This window comes from Raphanus sativus, chromosome 5, assembly GCF_000801105.2.
Source record: "Raphanus sativus cultivar WK10039 chromosome 5, ASM80110v3, whole genome shotgun sequence".
NCBI lineage: Eukaryota > Viridiplantae > Streptophyta > Magnoliopsida > Brassicales > Brassicaceae > Raphanus > Raphanus sativus.
This window is the reverse complement of record NC_079515.1, coordinates 32845476-32864666: the sequence shown is the minus strand read 5'-3', so window position 1 is coordinate 32864666 and position 19191 is coordinate 32845476. Positions and strand designations below refer to the sequence as shown.

Sequence of the window (19191 nt, the reverse complement as noted above, 5' to 3'; positions counted from 1 at the left end):
TGAAGAGAAGAAGTTTAATTTGACAAAAAAAAACTTAAAATCAATTGTATTTTATATGGAGACAATTCAGTCAAAATGCCTTTTTTTCTTCTTTTATTTAAGTAGGTTTTGGTGGTTGCTCAAAAAAAAGTAGGTTTTTGGTGAATTGTTGGAAGTGTGACTGCATTCAATTATTTTTCCATTGTCATGTTGAAAAACTAAGTGTTGGGCCTGTTGGCTTTAATTGTATTATCCGGAGTTGGATTTTCATTCTAGTTGCCATGTTATGGGCTCCGTTTACACACAATCATAGAATATGTAGAACACCAGCAACAACATGGGATCAAGAGCTAAAGTTTGGATAAAATAAAACTCATTAACATGGATTCAGAATCAGATCATTACAGGACTCATTCCATGTATTACCCTCTATCAATGTAATAATACAAATTCTTCTGAATGGTCCAAGAATCACTATCACCTAGATATTTAGCAGTTGAACTTAGCAGCTACCCCTGTGAATCTGAGAAGATGTAAGGTTCTTAGACCTTCTTCTTCTTCTTGTCCAGGTATGGATATTTCTGGTACAATGAGATGCTACTGATCACGAGAGGAAGAGCTACGAGGCAATACGATGACGGCGGTTTTCCTTCAAACGCAAACTGCAGCAGAGCGGTGACAAGTAACGCCGAGACAATCACAAATCCCTTTGGAATTAAAAAAAGACAAAAAGACATGCACATAAGCTTTAGCTCTTTTGTTTCAGAATATTGAACTGTCTAAGAAATGATTAGGAATGTTCTTTTTTTTTTTACCTTTCTTACACCACCGGCATGTGATGTAACAAGGCCAACGAGAATCCCACCGAGAGCATTGCTTATAACTGGGACCTGTAAGAACACCCACAGTGCATTAGAAACATTTTAGCACTAAGAGTTTTATACCATGGTTCAGGAGTTGGAGATAGCAGTTTTACCATGGTTAAAGCAGTCCAACCATGAAAGAAGCCATGTCTTTTGATCGCTTCGCCATCTGGAGACTTAAGGGTACTTACTAACATGCAGAGGCTTCCAACAATAGACATTTCTACTGTCATCAAGTACGATGAATGCTTCTTGACCTGAGAAGCCCATTGACAGAGAGAAGAGGCTAAACCAGAGAGCACAGAGGCTACCAAGACCGGGATGATTCCAGAAAACAGCACCTGCTCCGGATTAATGCCACTTGAAGAAGTCTTGTTAGACCCTTCACCAACACTTAGAAGGACTGCTGCCATGATAAGTAAACACAAAGCTCCTATTTGTTGAACTGATTGCTTCTGCCTACAAGACCACCATGTATGAATGAATATTCAGGTAACCGCACAAGACATCGCTAGCTCATGAAAATACAAAGTCCTAGCTAATGAAGGGTACCTAAGTATGATGAAAGTGAAGAAGGCAGTGAAAAAGATTTTGGTCTGATTGAGAATAGAAAAAGTCAAGGAGTCAAGACTGCGGTAGGAGATCTGAAGCAAACTGTTCTGAAGAGCATATATGGCAGCAGGAAGTCCAGATGCAGTCAAGGATCCCATCAACGTCCACTCTTTTGCTAACCCTTTCAAACTACCATCTCTTGCCATGAGAACCAGAGCACATACAACCTAAAAAATAAAGGACATACAAACCAAACTTTCAGACACAGTATTTTCATTAAAAATTTCAAGAGTTTTGACAGAAAAAAAACGACCAAATTACCTTAACAATCTCGCATGTCAAAACAGATGAAGTTACAATAACCTCCTTCCTGCAAAAAGCATTGATAAGAGGCGATCCATTTAACTGTACAAGAAGATACAAACAAGTGACAACAAAGCCTAATAGTAACTAACTAACTAACTATCCTCAGTATCACACAGCGCATATAAATATCAAGTAGTACACTACACAACACTACATAGTATAATACCCTCAAATATCAACATGAACAACAAAAACACTGTGATGAATAGCTAATTGGATAGGCCAAGGACACCACTGTAGCAAAACGGCGACGCTTCACTTCACAGTGATCATTCATCGTTTTCTCTCACAGTAACAACCAGAATAACGACAAAACTTAGATTCCCAGATTCAAAGTTTGAAACTTCAATCACTATTCTGAATAAAAAATTCTCAGATTGAATCGAACAAATCCAACATAACATATTACCCAGAAATCGAACTTCATCTATGCATAAAAACTTGTAAAAGTTCAAACAAAAAAAATCTCGCATTTTTTTTTTCAGAAACAAACACACACGAAATCACCAAATAGGGCACTCGAATAATCACCAAAGAAGAGAGATTTAGAGGCTGTATTGTACCCGATGCAGCGTTTGGAGATGAGGGGCTGGGCTCCGTACTGAAGCGTGAGGAGTAAGGAATAAAACAAAACCTTAGGGCCCATCTTCGACGACTGACTCTTCTTCGCTCCGTTAGTCGTCGCCATTTGAATCCAAAAGATCTGCCTTCGCTTTGGGTTTGTAGAAAGGAAACGAGAAGAAGGAAGGAGGAAACAGAACACTCTTGTTCTCTTTTCTAACTTTATACTTCCGTCTTCTCGAGGAGAAGAAGATCTACCAACCCGGCATCGTTTTGTTTGACCATTTTAGTTACTTTGTTATATTTTGCAAACCAATCCATCAACTTTGCTAAATTTAGTAAAAAAGGAACAAACATCACTAATTAAGGCCTTTTTCAATATTTTCATCAGATTTTGTATACTAGGATGAAGAATCCAATTAAATATATTGTGAAAATAATAAATTTATAAATTAATGTGCATTAAAAATATTTTGATTACAATTTAATAATTATTTTTAAATTATTAAAAAATCCTTTAAATTATGAATAATTGAAATTTATTTTGTAAAACCAATGGAAATCTGAGCCAATCGTTCAAAAACGTGATTTGGGAAATGTGAAAGGCCAAATACTGTATACATAGCATATGGTAATGTTTTATACTTCTCCAACTTGGACAATGAACGTTTTGGATATACAGAGATTTCTCTACCAATCACAATAATAATGAGTCCAAAAGAAAGAAAACAAAAAAAGAATGGGGCTAAAAAGAATTTTTGAGAATTTCATTAAAAAATTGCCAAAATCAACGGCCGTGATTGAAAGCCACCCTATAAATAAACAAATCCCACACACACTTTCTTCTTATTATTCAATCCCATTCATCAGATAGAGAGAAGCCTCTTCGTTTCGTTTGGCTCACCACACGACACAATGTGTGGGATACTAGCAGTCCTCGGTTGCATCGACAACTCTCAAGCTAAACGTTCTCGTATCATCGAGCTCTCTCGCAGGTATCACCGTTACACTCTTGTTCTTCTCTATCATTGTCTGTTGAGATTGATCAAAGGTTCAAAAATTTATGTTTTACATTTTTGGCTACTTTTTGTTTGTTTTGTGTAGATTGAGGCATAGAGGTCCTGATTGGAGCGGACTGCATTGTCATCAAGATTGTTACCTTGCTCATGAGCGTTTAGCCATCATCGACCCAACCTCCGGTGACCAGCCTCTCTATAACCAAGACAAAACCGTCGTTGTCACTGTACTCTTCCTCTCTCTTGCTTTCTTGTCAAATAACTATCATCTGAATGATAAATAAAAAAATGTGGTAAATGGGGGGGTTTCAGGTCAATGGAGAGATATACAACCACAAGAGTCTGCGTGAGAATCTGCTCAAGTCTCATCAGTTCTGGACTGGTAGTGACTGTGAAGTCATTGCTCATCTTGTAAGTTGAAAAGAGTCTGAATAGTTAGTTAGTGGTTCAATTTTGAGAGTGTTTTAAGTCTGAAACAATCTCTCTATTGTTTTTGCAGTATGAAGAACATGGAGAGGAGTTTATTGACATGTTGGATGGGATGTTTGCCTTTGTTCTTCTCGATACACGCGATAAAAGTTTCATCGCTGCAAGGGACGCTATCGGTGTCATCCCTTTGTACATTGGATGGGGTGTTGATGGTATATTTATACTTCAATGGTTTTAAGATCTGGTCTCTCATCAAAGTAGTTTTTCTAATGTTTTAGTATCTTTCTTCTTAATAGGTTCTGTCTGGTTTGCTTCTGAGATGAAGGCACTTAGTGATGACTGTGAGCAGTTTATGGCTTTCCCTCCAGGCCACATCTATTCAAGTAAACAAGGTATTGTATTCTACCATTGAGACATTTTTTTACGCTTTGTAGTTTTTGTTGAAAGTTGTCTTTACCTTGTAGGAGGGCTTAGGAGGTGGTACAATCCTCCATGGTACTCTGAGCTGGTTCCTTCAACCCCATATGATCCTTTAGTGCTCCGCAATGCTTTTGAGCAGGTGTTTTAACAGTTTGTCCTTAAATGTTCACTCCTATGTAAAATGTTTTGAAGCATGAACGTGATCCTTTTGTTTAGGCTGTTATAAAGAGACTAATGACTGATGTGCCTTTCGGAGTTCTTCTCTCTGGAGGTCTAGACTCCTCCCTCGTTGCTTCAGTAGCATTACGCCATTTGGAAAAATCTGAAGCTGCCCAATGGGGTTCACAACTGCATACATTCTGCATTGGCCTGAAGGTTTAAACTTATCACCAGAGTTCTTATAATGTTGTTTGCCCCTTGGAGATACTTACTATATCTATATTCTGTTGTTGTTTTTCAGGGGTCACCGGATCTTAAAGCTGGCAGAGAAGTTGCTAACTATCTTGGGACTCGCCACCACGAGTTTCAGTTCACAGTTCAGGACGGGATAGATGCAATAGAGGAAGTCATTTACCATATCGAGACTTATGATGTGACTACCATAAGAGCTAGCACGCCGATGTTTCTCATGTCAAGAAAAATCAAATCATTAGGTGTAAAAATGGTTCTTTCTGGTGAAGGCTCTGATGAGATTCTCGGAGGATACTTGTACTTCCACAAGGCACCTAACAAGAAAGAGTTTCACGAAGAAACATGCCGAAAGGTATTTTCCTTATTTTTCATCAGATGAAGAATGCTTTTTTTTATCCTTCACTGAATCTTTTTGCTTTTTTAACTTAAACAGATCAAAGCTCTTCACCAATATGATTGTTTGAGAGCAAACAAGTCAACATCTGCTTGGGGTGTTGAAGCTCGTGTGCCTTTCCTAGATAAAGAGTTTTTAAACGTGGCAATGAGCATTGATCCAGAGTGGAAGATGATCAGGCCTGATCTCGGGAGGATTGAGAAATGGGTGCTACGCAATGCCTTTGATGATGAAGAGAAGCCTTATCTTCCAAAGGTTTTTTGCTTTTTGTGTTTTTTTTTCTTCTTGCAATCACACTGTTTATATGTTCTTAAGTAAACACATCTTCTGGTGAGTTTTTCAGCACATTCTGTATAGACAGAAAGAGCAGTTCAGTGATGGAGTTGGGTATAGCTGGATTGATGGTTTGAAAGATCATGCAAACAAACATGTAAGAAATATATATTTCTTTTAAGACATTTTTTTTTTTGGATTGACATGCTTTCTTGGTTATAGGTCTCTGATACTATGCTGTCAAACGCAAGCTTTGTCTTCCCGGACAACACACCTATGACAAAAGAAGCTTACTACTACAGAACCATTTTCGAAAAGTTCTTCCCTAAGGTAGTAGTAACTATAATATATTCAAAACTTTTGGTGTTGGTCATAATCTTCAATCTTGTCTGTTTTAATATGATGAGCAGAGCGCTGCAAGAGCGACGGTACCAGGAGGTCCAAGTATAGCTTGCAGCACAGCGAAGGCTATAGAGTGGGATGCAACTTGGTCAAAGAATCTTGATCCTTCGGGACGTGCGGCTCTTGGAGTTCATGTCGCAGCTTATGAGGAAGATAAAGAGAAATTAGCTGCTAATGGTGCTCTAAGAAGTTAAGACGGATGAAAAGAGAACGTTACAAGGCGTACTTGTCTGCATGCATTTCCAGTTCCTGCAAACTTGATACACGTTGTCTGCATCTTGTACCTAAGTTCTAGTTCTTTTGTATGTTGTTTCAGACAAATCTTGTACGCTCCTTGAATATTTAAGATTTTAAACGTTAAATAAGTTTTGTGTTCGGTTCCGCTGCCAGTTCTTGTATTCGACTTGGTTATCTAGGTATTGCTATTATTGAAAATATTAGTAGCTATTTATAAAGTAACAAGGACTCCGTGGCCCAATGGATAAGGCGCTGGTCTACGAAACCAGAGATTCTGGGTTCGATCCCCAGCGGAGTCGCTTCTTGTTTTTTGCCTTGTCGTTGTACTTGTGTTTTTGAAAGACTTGTATCTATTCATGTAGCAACAAGGACTCCGTGGCCCAATGGATAAGGCGCTGGTCTACGAAACCAGAGATTCTGGGTTCGATCCCCAGCGGAGTCGTCTTTTTTTTTTGGGGGGCCTTGTGTCGTCGCTTATATTAGCTTTCAATTTGGGAGTAGACTTTTCAGATTAGTATGTAACCTTCTAAAAAGACAGATAACCTAACCTTATTAGTTGTACATACCTGTATGGCATCTTAACTTTTTCTTTTGTTAATATTGTACTATTAATAACTGAATCAAATTTGAGTAGACGAAGTAACTGCTCCATTTCATACTTTAGCTTTATCGCCAGCCACGTTAATCCTCCGTCGTTTTCTTGTTAACATAAAAATTTGAAGAAACGAAAATCTCGTTCCTTTCATGTATTTTTTTTTTACTATACATCCATCCATCCGTTTCTTCAAGCTACATATTTTAATTGAATTCCAATACTAACAACGCCATTAAGTTAAACCACGGACCCATCATCGTCCTCGCTTTCCACATAGTATCTCAGTATTTTTATAATATAATAAAAATAATTTAATTGAAAAAACAGTTTCATTTTGGACCTATTCTGAATTGACCAAGTCCAAAGAACGTGTTCACATTCTGCGTACTCACAAGTTTCTCCATCTCAGCGCACGTTTTACATCATATTCATTGACAATGTACTGATCAATTATTTACATTTAGTTACTTGTATACAAATCATCTACTTTTTTTTCTTCTGAATTGGATTGTAGCAATAAAAAAATTGAAGATACTTATTATAAAACTTAATTTGGTATCATATCTATTTTTGTAATAATGATTTTAATTATAGCCAAGTTTTAGAAAAAAAGCAGTTGAAGTAATGATTGTTTGAATTAGTTTTATCCATTTTCATTTACATTACATTTAAACCCAAATTTAAGATTTAAAGTATACTAATATAAATGTGATAGAGAAAAGGCATTTCCTCTTTTTTTTCTTTCTTCAAAAGACAGCTGGTAAATGATTAATTAGGACAATATAATGTGTACATATAGAATTAGTATTTTTTTTAGATTTAATATTAAATGCTTAGAGATTACTTTCTTTATATATTTTCATAAAATAACTTTTGGGATTTCCAGTTTACGTTTATTTAAGTGAAGAGACGTGCGTCTGCCTTCTTCATCTCATTACAACGAAAAAAACACAACAATACAGAGAGAGAGAGAGAGAGAGAGATCTCAAAGTTAGAAGTCTGATTCCAAAAACAACAATGGCGTCTCTCAAAGTCCCGAGCAATGTCCCTCTCCCCGAAGATGACGCCGAGCAACTCCACAAGGCTTTCTCAGGTCTCTCTATCTCTCTCCTTTTTTTGATCTAAACAACAAAAAGCTTCGACGAATGTAATCTATGTTGGTTTTGTTGATCATAGTCACGATCTACTACATTTTGTTGTGATTAGGGGATGATTTCACTATTTTCCATGTCATCTATGTTCTCTTCATTATACTGATCTGCACTGTTCTTCAATCACTAGATCAGGATCCTATGAATATACGTTAATGATGATGAAATTGTGTTTTTTTTTTTTTTTTGCTTCTTACATTACGTAGAGATCCAAAAGATTAAAAGTACTTTGAAAGTGTGGTAAAAGAGATAACTTCATAAGAATATTTATTATTAAGCATTGAAAAAAAAAATGTTGATTTTTGGTATGATGGTGAATGAAAACAGGATGGGGTACGAACGAGAAGCTGATCATATCAATCCTAGCTCACAGGAACGCAGCACAACGCAGCATGATCCGCAGCGTTTACGCCGCTACTTACAATGAGGATCTCCTCAAGGCCTTAGACAAAGAGCTCTCTAGTGACTTTGAGGTTTATTATCTTTCTTTAATAATGCTCTCCAAGAATTCTTAATAAATAATATTGACTTTTCTCTTTTTTTTTGTTGGTAACAGAGAGCTGTGATGTTGTGGACGCTCGATCCAGCGGAGAGAGACGCTTACTTGGCCAAAGAATCCACCAAAATGTTCACCAAGAACAACTGGGTTCTCGTCGAGATCGCTTGCACTAGGTCCGCCGTCGAGCTTTTCAAGGTAAAGCAAGCTTACCAAGCTCGTTACAAGAAATCCCTCGAGGAAGACGTTGCTCAGCACACTTCCGGTGACCTCCGCAAGCTCCTGCTTCCTCTGGTCAGCACCTTCAGGTACGAAGGAGACGACGTCAACATGATGCTCGCGAGATCCGAAGCCAAGCTGCTTCACGAGAAAGTCTCCGAGAAAGCTTTCAACGACGATGACTTCATCAGAATCTTGACTACTAGAAGCAAAGCTCAGCTCGGTGCTACTCTCAACCACTACAACAATGAACATGGTAACTCCATCAACAAGGTAGGTTATATTTATTTTGTCTTGTTTCGCTGTTTTCAGACAAAACTGATTTATGTGTTGTTGTTGAATAATGTTTGCAGAACTTGAAGGAAGGTTCGGATGATGATTACCTGAAACTACTGAGAGCTGCAATCACTTGTTTGACGTACCCTGAGAAGCATTTTGAGAAGGTTCTGCGTCTAGCCATCAACAAAATGGGAACTGACGAGTGGGGACTGACCAGAGTCGTGACTACGAGAACTGAAGTTGACATGGAACGCATCAAAGAGGAGTATCAGCGTAGGAACAGCGTTCCTTTGGACCGTGCCGTCGCCAAAGACACTTCTGGTGATTATGAGGACATGCTTGTTGCTCTTCTCGGACATGGAGATGTCTGAATAGTACTGATTATGTTTCCCTTTTGGTTTGTTTTGAATAATAATAAGAGTTGTGTGAAACTTGTTCCGCAAACTATGTTTACTTGAGATGTGTGTTGAATTGAATCAAAAAAACTGTTTTTCTTAAATACAATCTAGAGCACAAGCTAAAACAAAAGCTTCGTAATCTAAGCAGCTGCAGCTTTTACAGTCTCTACTACTACTATAACATCCACAAAGCTTCTCTTTCTTGTTGATCAACATCTTCTTGGTCTCTATAGCTTGGACTTTTAAACCTATCTTCAACAAGGCAGGGCTCTCGTCTCCAAACGCTGGGGTTTTAGATCCACCCATCACTACAAATCTCTCTATCTCCATGCCCCGTGACTCGAAAACCGATTCCCATGAGACCACTCCTCTCCCTACAACCTCTGATCTGGACGACTTCCTCAAGAAAGATGGTGTTTTCCTCCTCCTTAACTCGAAAACGACTCTTTGTTGCTTCAGTTCCTCGACTGCTTCTTCGTTGCCTTGACACTCGAGACCAAAAGATTGATCCCAGACGAGGCTTTCTGATTTATGACGGAGCTCTCTTGTGTTTATTTCTATCTTTCTGTTATGTCCTGCAGAGAGATAGAACCTAACGAACAGAGTACTAGCTTGTGACTTGACCTCCACGTTTCTTGCTTCTATTACTCTCACTTCGCATTTTAGTGAGCTAAGTTTCTTCCCCATAACACCCATTTTTTTTTCTTTTTTTACAAAATCAAGAATCAAAGATGAAGTTTTGTTGTGTTGATGGATATGTTGATAGAACAGAGACTCTTGTATTTATATAACCCTATGATGGAAAGTGATCATAATATTCTATTAGTTTATGTAGTCCATAAGACGTTACTTTTGGAATTCTTAGTGGTAGTTATTTGTATGATTCGAGATCTTAGTAAGTGACTAAGCGGTCATAAGTTTATCCATTGTAGAATTCCAAAGGGCAACACTTTGTCACTTTCTTTAGCTTTGTAAGTATAAAATAAACACTGGGGGGTATATAAATACATGGGTGGTTTAGATCATGACTTGGTGCATATCCTCGTTGCTCCAATAAAAATTAACCTTTGTGTTGTGTAATACTATGATCTTTTATAATATTATGGAAGTGAGGCAAGTTTTGATCTTCTATGTCCAAAATCTTATCAAGAATCAAACTCCAAATCTTTTAACTGGACCCACCATATTTTCATTTTGGACTGTGTCATAAATTCACTGACACTGCAACCACCAGAAGAAGTATTAAAAAGTTTTGTTGCCATGTTGGAATTTAAATTTACGCATGAAGGTTTAACTCAAAAGGCTACGTGGAAAAAGACATGCTTGTTGGCCCGTTTTCTGTTAGCCCACAAGACTGCTCATTCTTCACTTTAAATTGAACCCATAAGGTGGAGTTAAGCCATCTAACCAGATAGAGCTACAAACCTATTTGGTTAAGAGAACTATATGTTTGCAACACAAATTAAGTGTTGTAGAAAAACAATATATAGAGCCAAATATATAGCACACTCTCTATAATGCATCTACTGATAACTATTTGTAATTCGTACTTTTGAAATGATATTTCACAAATTTGTTCTGATTTGCATTTTTCTGTTGTACATGTCCACTGTCCAGCATGTCCAAGATCATCGATCGTTATCATACAACAAGCTGATGACCTTCAAACCTTGGTAACTTAGCTAAGACCTTCATTAGAATTAAATCATGGATCCGTTTGTGGTGTCTTGAACTAATATAAGCTCTGATTGTTTTGAATTTGTTACACCAGCTTAAGTGTCTATGGCTCCAGGTTACACAAAAGCTTCACGAGACTTCCAACCTTCCCTTTTTTCTTTCGGTGTGCAGGGTCTTGGGAGAGAAACTGGGAATTATCTTCCACAGGAGGAGTTACTTGAACTGCAGGTCCAAAGGTTAGGAGTAAAACTCCATTTTTTTCCCTCTTCTTCTGATCAAAAAATGTTGTTTTCTTTTCTGTCCGCTTACAAAAATATATTGAACATCACATAAACTGAAACACTTTTCTCAGAAAACACTTTTTTCTTCTCAGAATTTTATTTTAGTTGCTACTGATGATAAATAAGATTTTTAGTATGAAACTTTTGTAGTGTTTTGTATACAAAGAATTTATGAAAATGAAGCATTTCAGATTTGACAAACTTTGTACGGGCCTATACTTCTTTCCAACTAAAATGGGCTTACAAATCATTTTCCGTATCACTGCCCGAACCAAAAAATAAGAGGCTTTGTACGTTTCTACGGCACGCTAAGCCCGAGTCAGCTTGAAAGGTACCAAAAAGTACAATTGTTAACAATACGGACATAACCCATAATCCTTACCTTTTAAAGAAAACATCTACTATTTGCTCCAAAAAAAAAAAACATCTACTTATACATTTTTTAATGTAAGAAACTTCATGCGATGATGAGAGATAAACGTTTTCTTTTGAACTATGATGATGATGAGATAAGTTTCATCGCATATTGAGCTTCCTTTTTTTGTCATTACAGAAGATATTTTAGCAAACAACAAAAGACGGAGAGTATATTAACGCGCCGTTAGAGAATTCGACATGCGTTAATTAACGTGTCTTAACTAGGGCTAGTCTTAACTCGACTAAATCGTTTTTTTCCTCTTTTAGTCTTTCTCTCTCTCGTTAGCAAAACATAAAGGGAACGAATATTACATACTTGAGGTTTGCTTAACCCCCAAAAAAGGAATAATAAAAGAAATTAATAAAAGAAAAAGACGTTCAGGTGTCTCCGGCCAGTCCTACAGACATCAGAATCAAATTAGGGCATAAGACTGGTCGGAGAAAAAAGTCATGGGGAGGAGAAAAATGGAGATCAAACGAATTGAGAACAAAAGCAGTCGACAAGTTACTTTCTGTAAACGACGCAATGGTCTCATGGAGAAAGCTCGTCAGCTCTCGATTCTCTGTGGATCCTCCGTAGCTGTCCTCATCGTTTCCTCTACCGGAAAAGTCTATAGCTCTTCCTCCGGCGATAGGTAACACTATATTTTACTTCCTCTTCTGTAGATTCTCTATTGTCTCGAGAAAAATAGAAGCTAGAGAACCTGGGTTTACTCCCTCTTTGAATCTTTGAAGCAGTCTTCTTGTTTGATCTAAGTCCATAACCGTTGTGTAGATTAATTAACCAGATTTAGGTAAAACAATGTGATGCCCTGAGGTATTCTTGGTGCTCGTTTTTCGTTTTGCGTTTTTTTATTGTTATAATTCGTCGCCGTGGAATTTTTATTTTCTTTGCTTTTTGTAGTATTGCATGTAGTTGTAGAACTTGTTCTACACGTGGTACTTCGTACAATTTCGTTGTCTGTGGGTTATAATCATCTTAATTTTCTGTTGTTTAGTGTTTTTTTCTTGGGCTTGCAATTTAGTGCTTGGTAACGATAAATAAGACGAACTGATTGGTAATCACACAAGCTATAAGTTAATTGATTTTCTCCCTTTTAAAAATGCAAGTTTGTTGAGCATATAACAGTTTACGCGATGCATGCCTTAGATTATTAGATAGCTCTTTCTTTCTCTTCTAGAATTGTTATCCTTCTTGCTATGCGTTTACTTTTTTTTTTGTTCAGTTATATATTGGATCTCATGGACCAAAGAAACTGAGTCTCGATCTACTGAAGTCTACAATCATTTGGTTCAGTACATTTGATCTTGTGTTTTTTTTTTCTTTTATAAGTTTTTATATCATTTAGAAATTGGGGATGTGACCCTTTGTCACCTAATCTAAAGCTTCCAGCATTGTTTGATTAGAAAAATATTTAAGTTAAATTAGCAAGCTAACATGCACGAATTACATATATGACTAATGATGAACATTTCTTTGGTTGTTTCAATTTTAACAATACTTTAGTTGTAGCTATTTACTTTGTAGCTCCTTTGATTCTTTATTTTAGTGGTAACTACACCAAACTGTGTTTAACCTGAGATTGCATGTTGAGGTGCCTTACTAATTCCATGATTTCAAATCACAACTTAGGATGCTATATATTGACAAGAAGATCAAGTGAATCAAATTAACTCTCACGTACACATAAAGCTAGTTTCCGTGGTAATTTTTTGGGCTTGATACGGGCTCAAATCCTAACATTTCATTGAGATTTTGTCTCAAGAGGAAATGCCTTTTTCAACCAATTTACCAATCATTCTTTTTCTGATTGTTGTTATTAGATCATTGTTTAGCTTTGATAAGAAAGTAGTTAAGTCTTTAACTAACATTATATGAAGAAATTGTTCGTATTGTGCATACATGTCCAAAACCTTTCCATGTCGTTCTGAACTCAGCGGCAAAAAGTTGATTATATCTAACGACACTTAGAGGACGTACTACGTAGTGGTAACTAGACCTGTTAATTGCGAAGTTAGAAGTTAGAACATTTGAATTTATAGATTTTTGTTGTTAAAAGGTTTTTTTTCATATAGAGCTACTTTATAAGCAGTAAATTTACCCAGCTATATGCATTTTTTATTAAAATGTAAGGCAAGCTCGTGTACTGAAACATCAAGACTGAAGAAGTCAATCGCAATATATAAATATGGACATATTAGCAGATAGTGTCCCAACAAACTATTTGATAGAAAATTAAAGTACCAACTCCATCTACTGCTTTTTCACACGGTGTGCTCCCATATTCTATTATTTACGAGATACATATTCTATGTAGAAGGTGCAGAGTGTGGTTAATTACCAAAACTGTAACTAAATTAAGCATGTCTCTCTATTGAAGTTATATATGTTCTGTAGTTTTAATGGATTGTTTATAATGCGTTTTTGTTTCTGTCTTGATCTCTCAACAGCATGGCCAAGATCCTCAAGCATTATGAAGTACGACATGCTGATGAGCTTAAAACCTTGGTAAGATTTTCTTAAAGCCATGCATATCGGGTCACAGGGGTGGTTATACATGCATATGTAATAATTCAGTACATGCCTGATATAATTGGTTCAGTTTTAAGGTTTGACCCCTTATTTTTTTGTGAAATCTCTAATAATTTTCACATGTATAAGTTTGACCCCATTGAATTTTGTTTCTACCTCTGCCACTGGCCCACTGATAGAGGTAATTTGTTTTTCACTGCATGTATTGCACTAGAAAGTCTACCACAAGTTTGAAGACTTGTCTATACAAAACTTAGCTATTGGGGGGGTGTCATCTAAGGATATGTAATTGAGATGAAGTATAGAAGCTTAGCTAGCATAAAAGCAGGAACTAATGCAAGACTCGAGACATATATGTAGAGCTAGACTTTGTGTAGTGCGGTGCCTTATACATCGTGGAGAGAAATGCAAAGAGTAAAATCCATATAGTGACTTTTTTTAACACCGAATTAATTAAACTTGAAAGAGTTAGTTAAATCCATATACTTACATTCAAAGCAACATCAATCCATATAGTGACTTAAAGTCGTTTTTCACTGCCAACGATGTAGTAGAAGAGGTCTACGATGTATTAGCTGACCTAAACCTTGTCGTATGTATACCCCTAGGGTGTATACCCAACATACTTCCTAAGGGTTAGACTCATTTGTCTCTCTGGGAAATACACTTTTTCTGACCATTCCGATTGCTTTTTCTCATGACAGGATCTTAAAGAAAAAACTCGGAATTATCTTTCACTCAAGGAGTTACTAGAACCAGTCCAAGGGTTAGCACTAAGACTCCATCTTAATTTTCGCATCTTCCTCGGATCAAGAAAATTTTTCCCTTTCTTTTGCTGATCTATGACTCTGTATATGCAGCAAGCTTGAAGAAGCGAACATTGATAATATAAGCTTAGAGTCTCTAATATCCCTTGAAGAGCAGTTCAAGACTGCTCTGTCTTTAACTAGAGCTAGAAAGGTATATATATATGCTGTCTACTTCATTAGCAGTTTTTGGATCATTGTTGGCAGTTTGACACAATCCTCAATGTCTTGTGTTGCAGACAGAACTAATGATGGAGCTTGTAAAAACCTTTCAAGAAAAGGTCAGTGGGTTGGTTTTTATTTGCCCCCCGTGCCTATTAGACTAGGCTCTGATTTTGGCGAATCATCTTAACCTCAGAGTATATATACAGATTGACTAGACCATGTTTAGCTCTGTGGTCTGTAGATATGTTTTCAATCATGTTCCAAGTTCATGATTGATTATGGGCTTTTTAATAATGAAACACTAATGAGAATCCAAAAAGACGTCGTTAGAGAACTGATTATTCCCCCACTGAATCAACGATGAGGATGTAAGAAAACTGATGAAGTTGTGATTATTATTGTTCAAATAGGAGAAGCTGTTGAGAGAAGAGAACACGATTTTGGCTGGCCAGCTTGCAAAGGTACCATCTCATATATACTTCTTGATTAATTCTTGTCTCTTAACCGGAGTTCTTAACTTGTGATTTGACATTTTTTTTTTTTTTTTTCATATTTTTCGGTTAAGAGACTGCTCTTAGATAGGTAATCTCTTTATATACGACCGAATCTTTAGGTAGATACACTTGCATATAACTATTTATAAGAAAAACTCTAGATTTTCTTGATAATATTTTGTAGCGGTAGATAAGACATGCGAGGAAATTCCTAACAGATTTAGTTAAGGAAATTGATGATGGTCTTTAAAAGGAAAAAAGGAACCAAGAATTCATGCTTTTAAGATTTAGTTTACTGTTTAGTATTTAGTATCTCTATTAGCAGAAATAAATAAATTTCTTACAGACGGGGAAGGAGAACGAGTTTCTGGAGACAGAGGGTGAAAGAGCAATGTTACTGGACTATAACTCCGGCAGTAATCCACCGGAGACTCTTCCGCTTCTCAAGTAACCACCATCATAAACGGCTATCTTTCACCATCCTGTTTCAGATAAAATTGTAAAATAAATTATCAGATTTGTAAACCATGAAGAAGCTACTACTATATATCTTAAGCTCTTCTTCTTTCCCTGATACGTAAAAGATTTAAAGGAAAACATCAAATAAGATGCCGATCTTCGCTGTTTACGGTCGGAGACCGGATCACAGCTTCGTCTGTGTTGTCTGAACGTATAAAATTGGTGTGTTTATAACAGCTTTGCTGACTTCAGCGTGAAGAAAGAAAGGCCAAATTTATTAATTTTGTTATTTAATTGCTAGTTGATTATTTATCTTCGTGACAAGTCACAGCATATTCGTATAAAGGAGAACAAATATGCACCATAATAACAGATAACTCTGAAGACTCTACTTTTCAAAAGAAATAAAAATAAAAAATAGGTTTTGGGTGGAAAGCTGGAAAAGGACTTGTCTGAGGCTATTAGCTAGCTGTCGCATGGTTCATTGGTTCAAGTCCAGATCACGGCCCATCGTACTACTCTCTAGTTTCGATAAAATCTCATCTTGCATTATCTAAAGTAAAATTGACCAACAAAACTGAACCAAACCGAACCAGTAATTACATTTTGGGTTTAGTTGAAGATCATAAGACGTGAGATTACTTTTGATCATAAAAAAAGACGTGAGATTACTTTTTTTTTTAATTTTATCAAGACGTGAGACTAATTATTCAACCATAGATGATTGTATCTGCTTGTTCAATTTGAGGACCATAAGATAGAGATGAGTTATTGATTTCGCTGCGGGATATAATAACGATGATATAAATGTACCTAAACAACATGTACTAAAATTATTAGGTTGGGATAACTACCATTGATCAAAACAAACTCTGTTAAGACTATCTTTTATGTGTTTGACTCAGCAAAAGTCTTGAGCTGAGGACAAAGGCATCAAGTAAAGGCCTTTGCTCCCCAACAAACGAGCTGCAGTATCAGGATCATTTGAGAGCAGATCTTCCATCACTTCCTCCAGAGGCTTTGTCATCATCTCCTCGTGATGAATGTAGTGACCAAATCCCTATACCAAACAAACCAAAGCTCCCTCTCAACATTGTAAGAGAAAAAATAAAAAAACAAATATATAGTATTACCTCAATGAACGTCATAGGATGAGATATTGGTTCTCCTCCCAACCTGTTTAGACTCAGTTCCTATATCCATAACAAACCCAACATGTCACATTCGGCAATTTGATTCAGAGTTTTGTTGGTTTGGGTTTGGTTTTCCATCACACGACTTCCCCAAAGAACTTTTTTAGGTAATAAATTGGATTTGCTTTGGTTATGATGAGTTGTGGATTAGTTTCATTTCATCCTTCTCAAACCCACAAGAGCTATTTATTCTACATAAGCAAGGCGAGAAGAACAAAAGAGATACAAATAAGTAAGACAACACCTTCATCTGTAGCTGGAGAAGCTTCACATGATCAACAATTTCATTCAGTATCACTTCAGAGCTACTATCCTCCTACAGGGTCAGTTCATATACATTAAGTTTCAATCTCTTGTGTTATATGTGGCAGGCTCTCTGGTGTAGAAACACTATTTTTAACAATGTTCAGTATTATACTACCTTGACTTCATGCGGGAGCAATTTCGCTAACGCCTTGATGTTATCATCAATTCGCTGCTTCCGGTCCTGAGAAAACGGAGAAGAAATATTTTATATAACATCAAAAACAAATCACGATCTTGGCTTCGTATGTGGTGGGAACGTACACGCTCAGTGTAATAACTTCTGCACTTGCTTTGGTTAGATTGCCAAGAGGGTTCATATTTGCATTGGCCATGGAGCTGTGAGAAGTCACGGTTGTTGCTTCGTTTTTTCCAGCTTCTCAGCTTCTGATAAAAATAAACAGAAGTTAGCTCCTCAAAAGAGAGAGCTTTTCAGATCAGAGATCATTTTAGTAATGCGACGAACTTGACCTCAGAGTAGTTAGACCACGGGGGCACCACCTCCTTGCGTGAGGATCGCCCGGCCACAGGATCCTTGCTGCTGCTTCCCTGACATAAAAGATGCAATGCAAGTAGATTTTGAGTACTTACAGGAATTGTTGAGATAATAAACAAAAGAAAGACGTTTTTTTTATAAGATGCTTACAGAGAGTTCTTCATTATCGGTGTAGCTTTGTACACGGATAGAAGGTTTCACCACGGAAGAAGCAGTTCCGTTGGAGGCTGAGTATATGGTCCGGACTTCTCCTCGTGCACCAGTTGCTGCTGCATCACGACTAGGAAGAACCACTTTCTTCACAGCGTAGTCAAGACTAGGTTTTACAACAGGTGTTGCTTCTTCTTCTTCTTCTTCTTCTTCGTTGAGCAGTGCAAGGTAACTCTGTGGAAGCTGAGATGGATGAAGCCATTGAGAGAGAGCATCGTCATGCTGCATTTCAGGCTCTACTGCATTTCAAACAACAATTTTAAATCAGAGGTCAAGGCTCTCTAAGTTCTGATCCGGGTGGAACAAGCAAGTACCTTTGCAGAGAGGAAGATCAAGGAGTTTCCTTTTCTTAACATGATCTTCCCATTCTTGAGGAAACAAAGGAACAACCTCGGAAGTAACAGCAGCGGCAGCTTCATCAGCATTCGTTGGGTGCTCCCTTGCAACAGTTCTCAATATCCTTGCATCAATCTTGCACCCAAAAACAAAATATAACGAAAGATGAATAAAAACAACACACAAAGGCAAAGAAGCTCGTTAACCAACATCCATCTACCTAAATAGCACGTGAGATTACTTTGATCAATTGAAAATGAGAATCAACGTCTTTTTGTGAAAACACCACAATCATATAAAAGTACAAGTCTCAAAGCCGAGATGATGATGAATAAGAACGAGCTTTATATACCTGTGGAAATAACGCCGTGAGAGATTGATAAACTGTGTTGAAGTTCATCGGCGAAGTTTGAGACATAAATCTGCAGGAAATCAAAGAAAAAAATCATCATAAACCCTAACAACCTCATCGGGAAACGCATAAACTCTACGCGATTATCATGTTTTCAAACGAAAACAGTAAACTCCGATCATCGGAACAGACTAATATCAGTAGATTATCATCGGAAGCCAGAGAACAACAAATAGATCACACTGACCTTCCGAGGATTTTCCGGTTGCTGGCTCGACGGAGGAGAGGTTTTTAGAGTGTGACTCGACTCAGTGACTGTTTTCTCGGAGAAGAGTAGAAGGGGCCACTTCGTTGTTTCGCGGAATTTTCAAGGGTATTTTGGTCAAGTCATTTTTCTTTAGACCGACTTTGTTTACTGGCGGAGGCCC

The 19191-nt window shown here is 37.2% G+C and overlaps 6 protein-coding genes and 2 non-coding genes across 9 annotated transcripts; 5 read left to right on the top strand and 3 right to left on the bottom strand.

Annotated features, from left to right (window-relative positions):
• Positions 1-322: 322 nt before the first annotated feature.
• Positions 323-2564, bottom strand: LOC108863315 (UDP-N-acetylglucosamine transporter ROCK1). The gene is made up of 6 exons (XM_018637699.2): positions 2324-2564; positions 1716-1764; positions 1395-1621; positions 956-1301; positions 795-869; positions 323-686 (listed from the first exon to the last, which is right to left on the bottom strand). The coding sequence occupies exons 1-6, from the start codon at positions 2446-2448 to the stop codon at positions 522-524; spliced, it is 987 nt and encodes a 328-aa protein (XP_018493201.1). The 5' UTR covers positions 2449-2564; the 3' UTR covers positions 323-521.
• A 594-nt stretch (positions 2565-3158) lies between these two features.
• Positions 3159-6047, top strand: LOC108863314 (asparagine synthetase [glutamine-hydrolyzing] 2). Its single transcript, XM_018637698.2, has 12 exons — positions 3159-3316; positions 3426-3564; positions 3650-3748; positions 3837-3978; positions 4063-4158; positions 4231-4325; positions 4403-4561; positions 4647-4949; positions 5031-5246; positions 5335-5421; positions 5487-5594; positions 5675-6047. Exons 1-12 carry the CDS (start codon positions 3237-3239, stop codon positions 5858-5860), a joined length of 1710 nt encoding a protein of 569 aa, XP_018493200.1. The 5' UTR covers positions 3159-3236; the 3' UTR covers positions 5861-6047.
• Positions 6048-6129: 82 nt separating this feature from the next.
• Positions 6130-6202, top strand: TRNAR-ACG (transfer RNA arginine (anticodon ACG)). Its single transcript has one exon. It is a non-coding gene; the product is annotated as a tRNA-Arg (tRNA).
• Positions 6203-6272: 70 nt separating this feature from the next.
• Positions 6273-6345, top strand: TRNAR-ACG (transfer RNA arginine (anticodon ACG)). Its single transcript has one exon. It is a non-coding gene; the product is annotated as a tRNA-Arg (tRNA).
• A 1077-nt stretch (positions 6346-7422) lies between these two features.
• Positions 7423-9147, top strand: LOC108805316 (annexin D2). The gene is made up of 4 exons (XM_018577334.2): positions 7423-7591; positions 7977-8122; positions 8206-8637; positions 8718-9147. The coding sequence occupies exons 1-4, from the start codon at positions 7516-7518 to the stop codon at positions 9012-9014; spliced, it is 951 nt and encodes a 316-aa protein (XP_018432836.1). The 5' UTR covers positions 7423-7515; the 3' UTR covers positions 9015-9147.
• LOC108805317 (uncharacterized) lies at positions 9087-9842 on the bottom strand. The gene has a single exon (XM_018577335.2). The coding sequence runs from the start codon at positions 9735-9737 to the stop codon at positions 9138-9140; it is 600 nt and encodes a 199-aa protein (XP_018432837.1). The 5' UTR covers positions 9738-9842; the 3' UTR covers positions 9087-9137.
• A 1773-nt stretch (positions 9843-11615) lies between these two features.
• Positions 11616-15981, top strand: LOC108863479 (protein MADS AFFECTING FLOWERING 5). Its single transcript, XM_018637914.2, has 7 exons — positions 11616-12051; positions 13868-13925; positions 14654-14715; positions 14810-14909; positions 14995-15036; positions 15331-15381; positions 15761-15981. The coding sequence occupies exons 1-7, from the start codon at positions 11867-11869 to the stop codon at positions 15863-15865; spliced, it is 603 nt and encodes a 200-aa protein (XP_018493416.1). The 5' UTR covers positions 11616-11866; the 3' UTR covers positions 15866-15981.
• A 650-nt stretch (positions 15982-16631) lies between these two features.
• On the bottom strand, positions 16632-19139 carry LOC108863478 (uncharacterized). Of its 2 annotated transcripts, none has more exons than XM_018637913.2 (10): positions 19011-19139; positions 18764-18833; positions 18390-18546; positions 18016-18311; positions 17841-17918; positions 17634-17756; positions 17488-17553; positions 17311-17382; positions 17007-17066; positions 16632-16933 (listed from the first exon to the last, which is right to left on the bottom strand). In XM_018637913.2, the coding sequence occupies exons 2-10, from the start codon at positions 18827-18829 to the stop codon at positions 16775-16777; spliced, it is 1077 nt and encodes a 358-aa protein (XP_018493415.1). In that variant the 5' UTR covers positions 18830-18833; positions 19011-19139; the 3' UTR covers positions 16632-16774. The 2 variants fall into 2 exon arrangements, with proteins under 2 accessions (XP_018493415.1, XP_018493414.1); XM_018637912.2 differs by having other exon boundaries at positions 18016-18314; positions 19011-19138.
• Between the last annotated feature and the right edge of the window lie 52 nt (positions 19140-19191).

Coding starts and splice junctions, on each gene's coding strand:
- LOC108863479 (XM_018637914.2), top strand. CDS start 11,867: ATGGGGAGGAGAAAAATGGAGATCAAACGAATTGAGAACAAAAGCAGT. Junction 12,052..13,867: donor AGCTCTTCCTCCGGCGATAG/GTAACACTATAT, acceptor ATCTCTCAACAG/CATGGCCAAGATCCTCAAGC. Junction 15,037..15,330: donor TAAAAACCTTTCAAGAAAAG/GTCAGTGGGTTG, acceptor TTGTTCAAATAG/GAGAAGCTGTTGAGAGAAGA.
- LOC108863478 (XM_018637912.2), bottom strand. CDS start 18,829: ATGTCTCAAACTTCGCCGATGAACTTCAACACAGTTTATCAATCTCTC. Junction 17,757..17,840: donor CGTGGTCTAACTACTCTGAG/GTCAAGTTCGTC, acceptor TATTTTTATCAG/AAGCTGAGAAGCTGGAAAAA. Junction 17,554..17,633: donor GAAGTTATTACACTGAGCGT/GTACGTTCCCAC, acceptor CCGTTTTCTCAG/GACCGGAAGCAGCGAATTGA.
- LOC108805317 (XM_018577335.2), bottom strand. CDS start 9,737: ATGGGTGTTATGGGGAAGAAACTTAGCTCACTAAAATGCGAAGTGAGA.
- LOC108805316 (XM_018577334.2), top strand. CDS start 7,516: ATGGCGTCTCTCAAAGTCCCGAGCAATGTCCCTCTCCCCGAAGATGAC. Junction 7,592..7,976: donor ACTCCACAAGGCTTTCTCAG/GTCTCTCTATCT, acceptor GAATGAAAACAG/GATGGGGTACGAACGAGAAG. Junction 8,638..8,717: donor ATGGTAACTCCATCAACAAG/GTAGGTTATATT, acceptor TAATGTTTGCAG/AACTTGAAGGAAGGTTCGGA.
- LOC108863314 (XM_018637698.2), top strand. CDS start 3,237: ATGTGTGGGATACTAGCAGTCCTCGGTTGCATCGACAACTCTCAAGCT. Junction 3,749..3,836: donor GTGAAGTCATTGCTCATCTT/GTAAGTTGAAAA, acceptor TTGTTTTTGCAG/TATGAAGAACATGGAGAGGA. Junction 3,979..4,062: donor CATTGGATGGGGTGTTGATG/GTATATTTATAC, acceptor TCTTCTTAATAG/GTTCTGTCTGGTTTGCTTCT.
- LOC108863315 (XM_018637699.2), bottom strand. CDS start 2,448: ATGGCGACGACTAACGGAGCGAAGAAGAGTCAGTCGTCGAAGATGGGC. Junction 1,622..1,715: donor TGACATGCGAGATTGTTAAG/GTAATTTGGTCG, acceptor TTTATTTTTTAG/GTTGTATGTGCTCTGGTTCT. Junction 870..955: donor GTTGGACTGCTTTAACCATG/GTAAAACTGCTA, acceptor GTGTTCTTACAG/GTCCCAGTTATAAGCAATGC.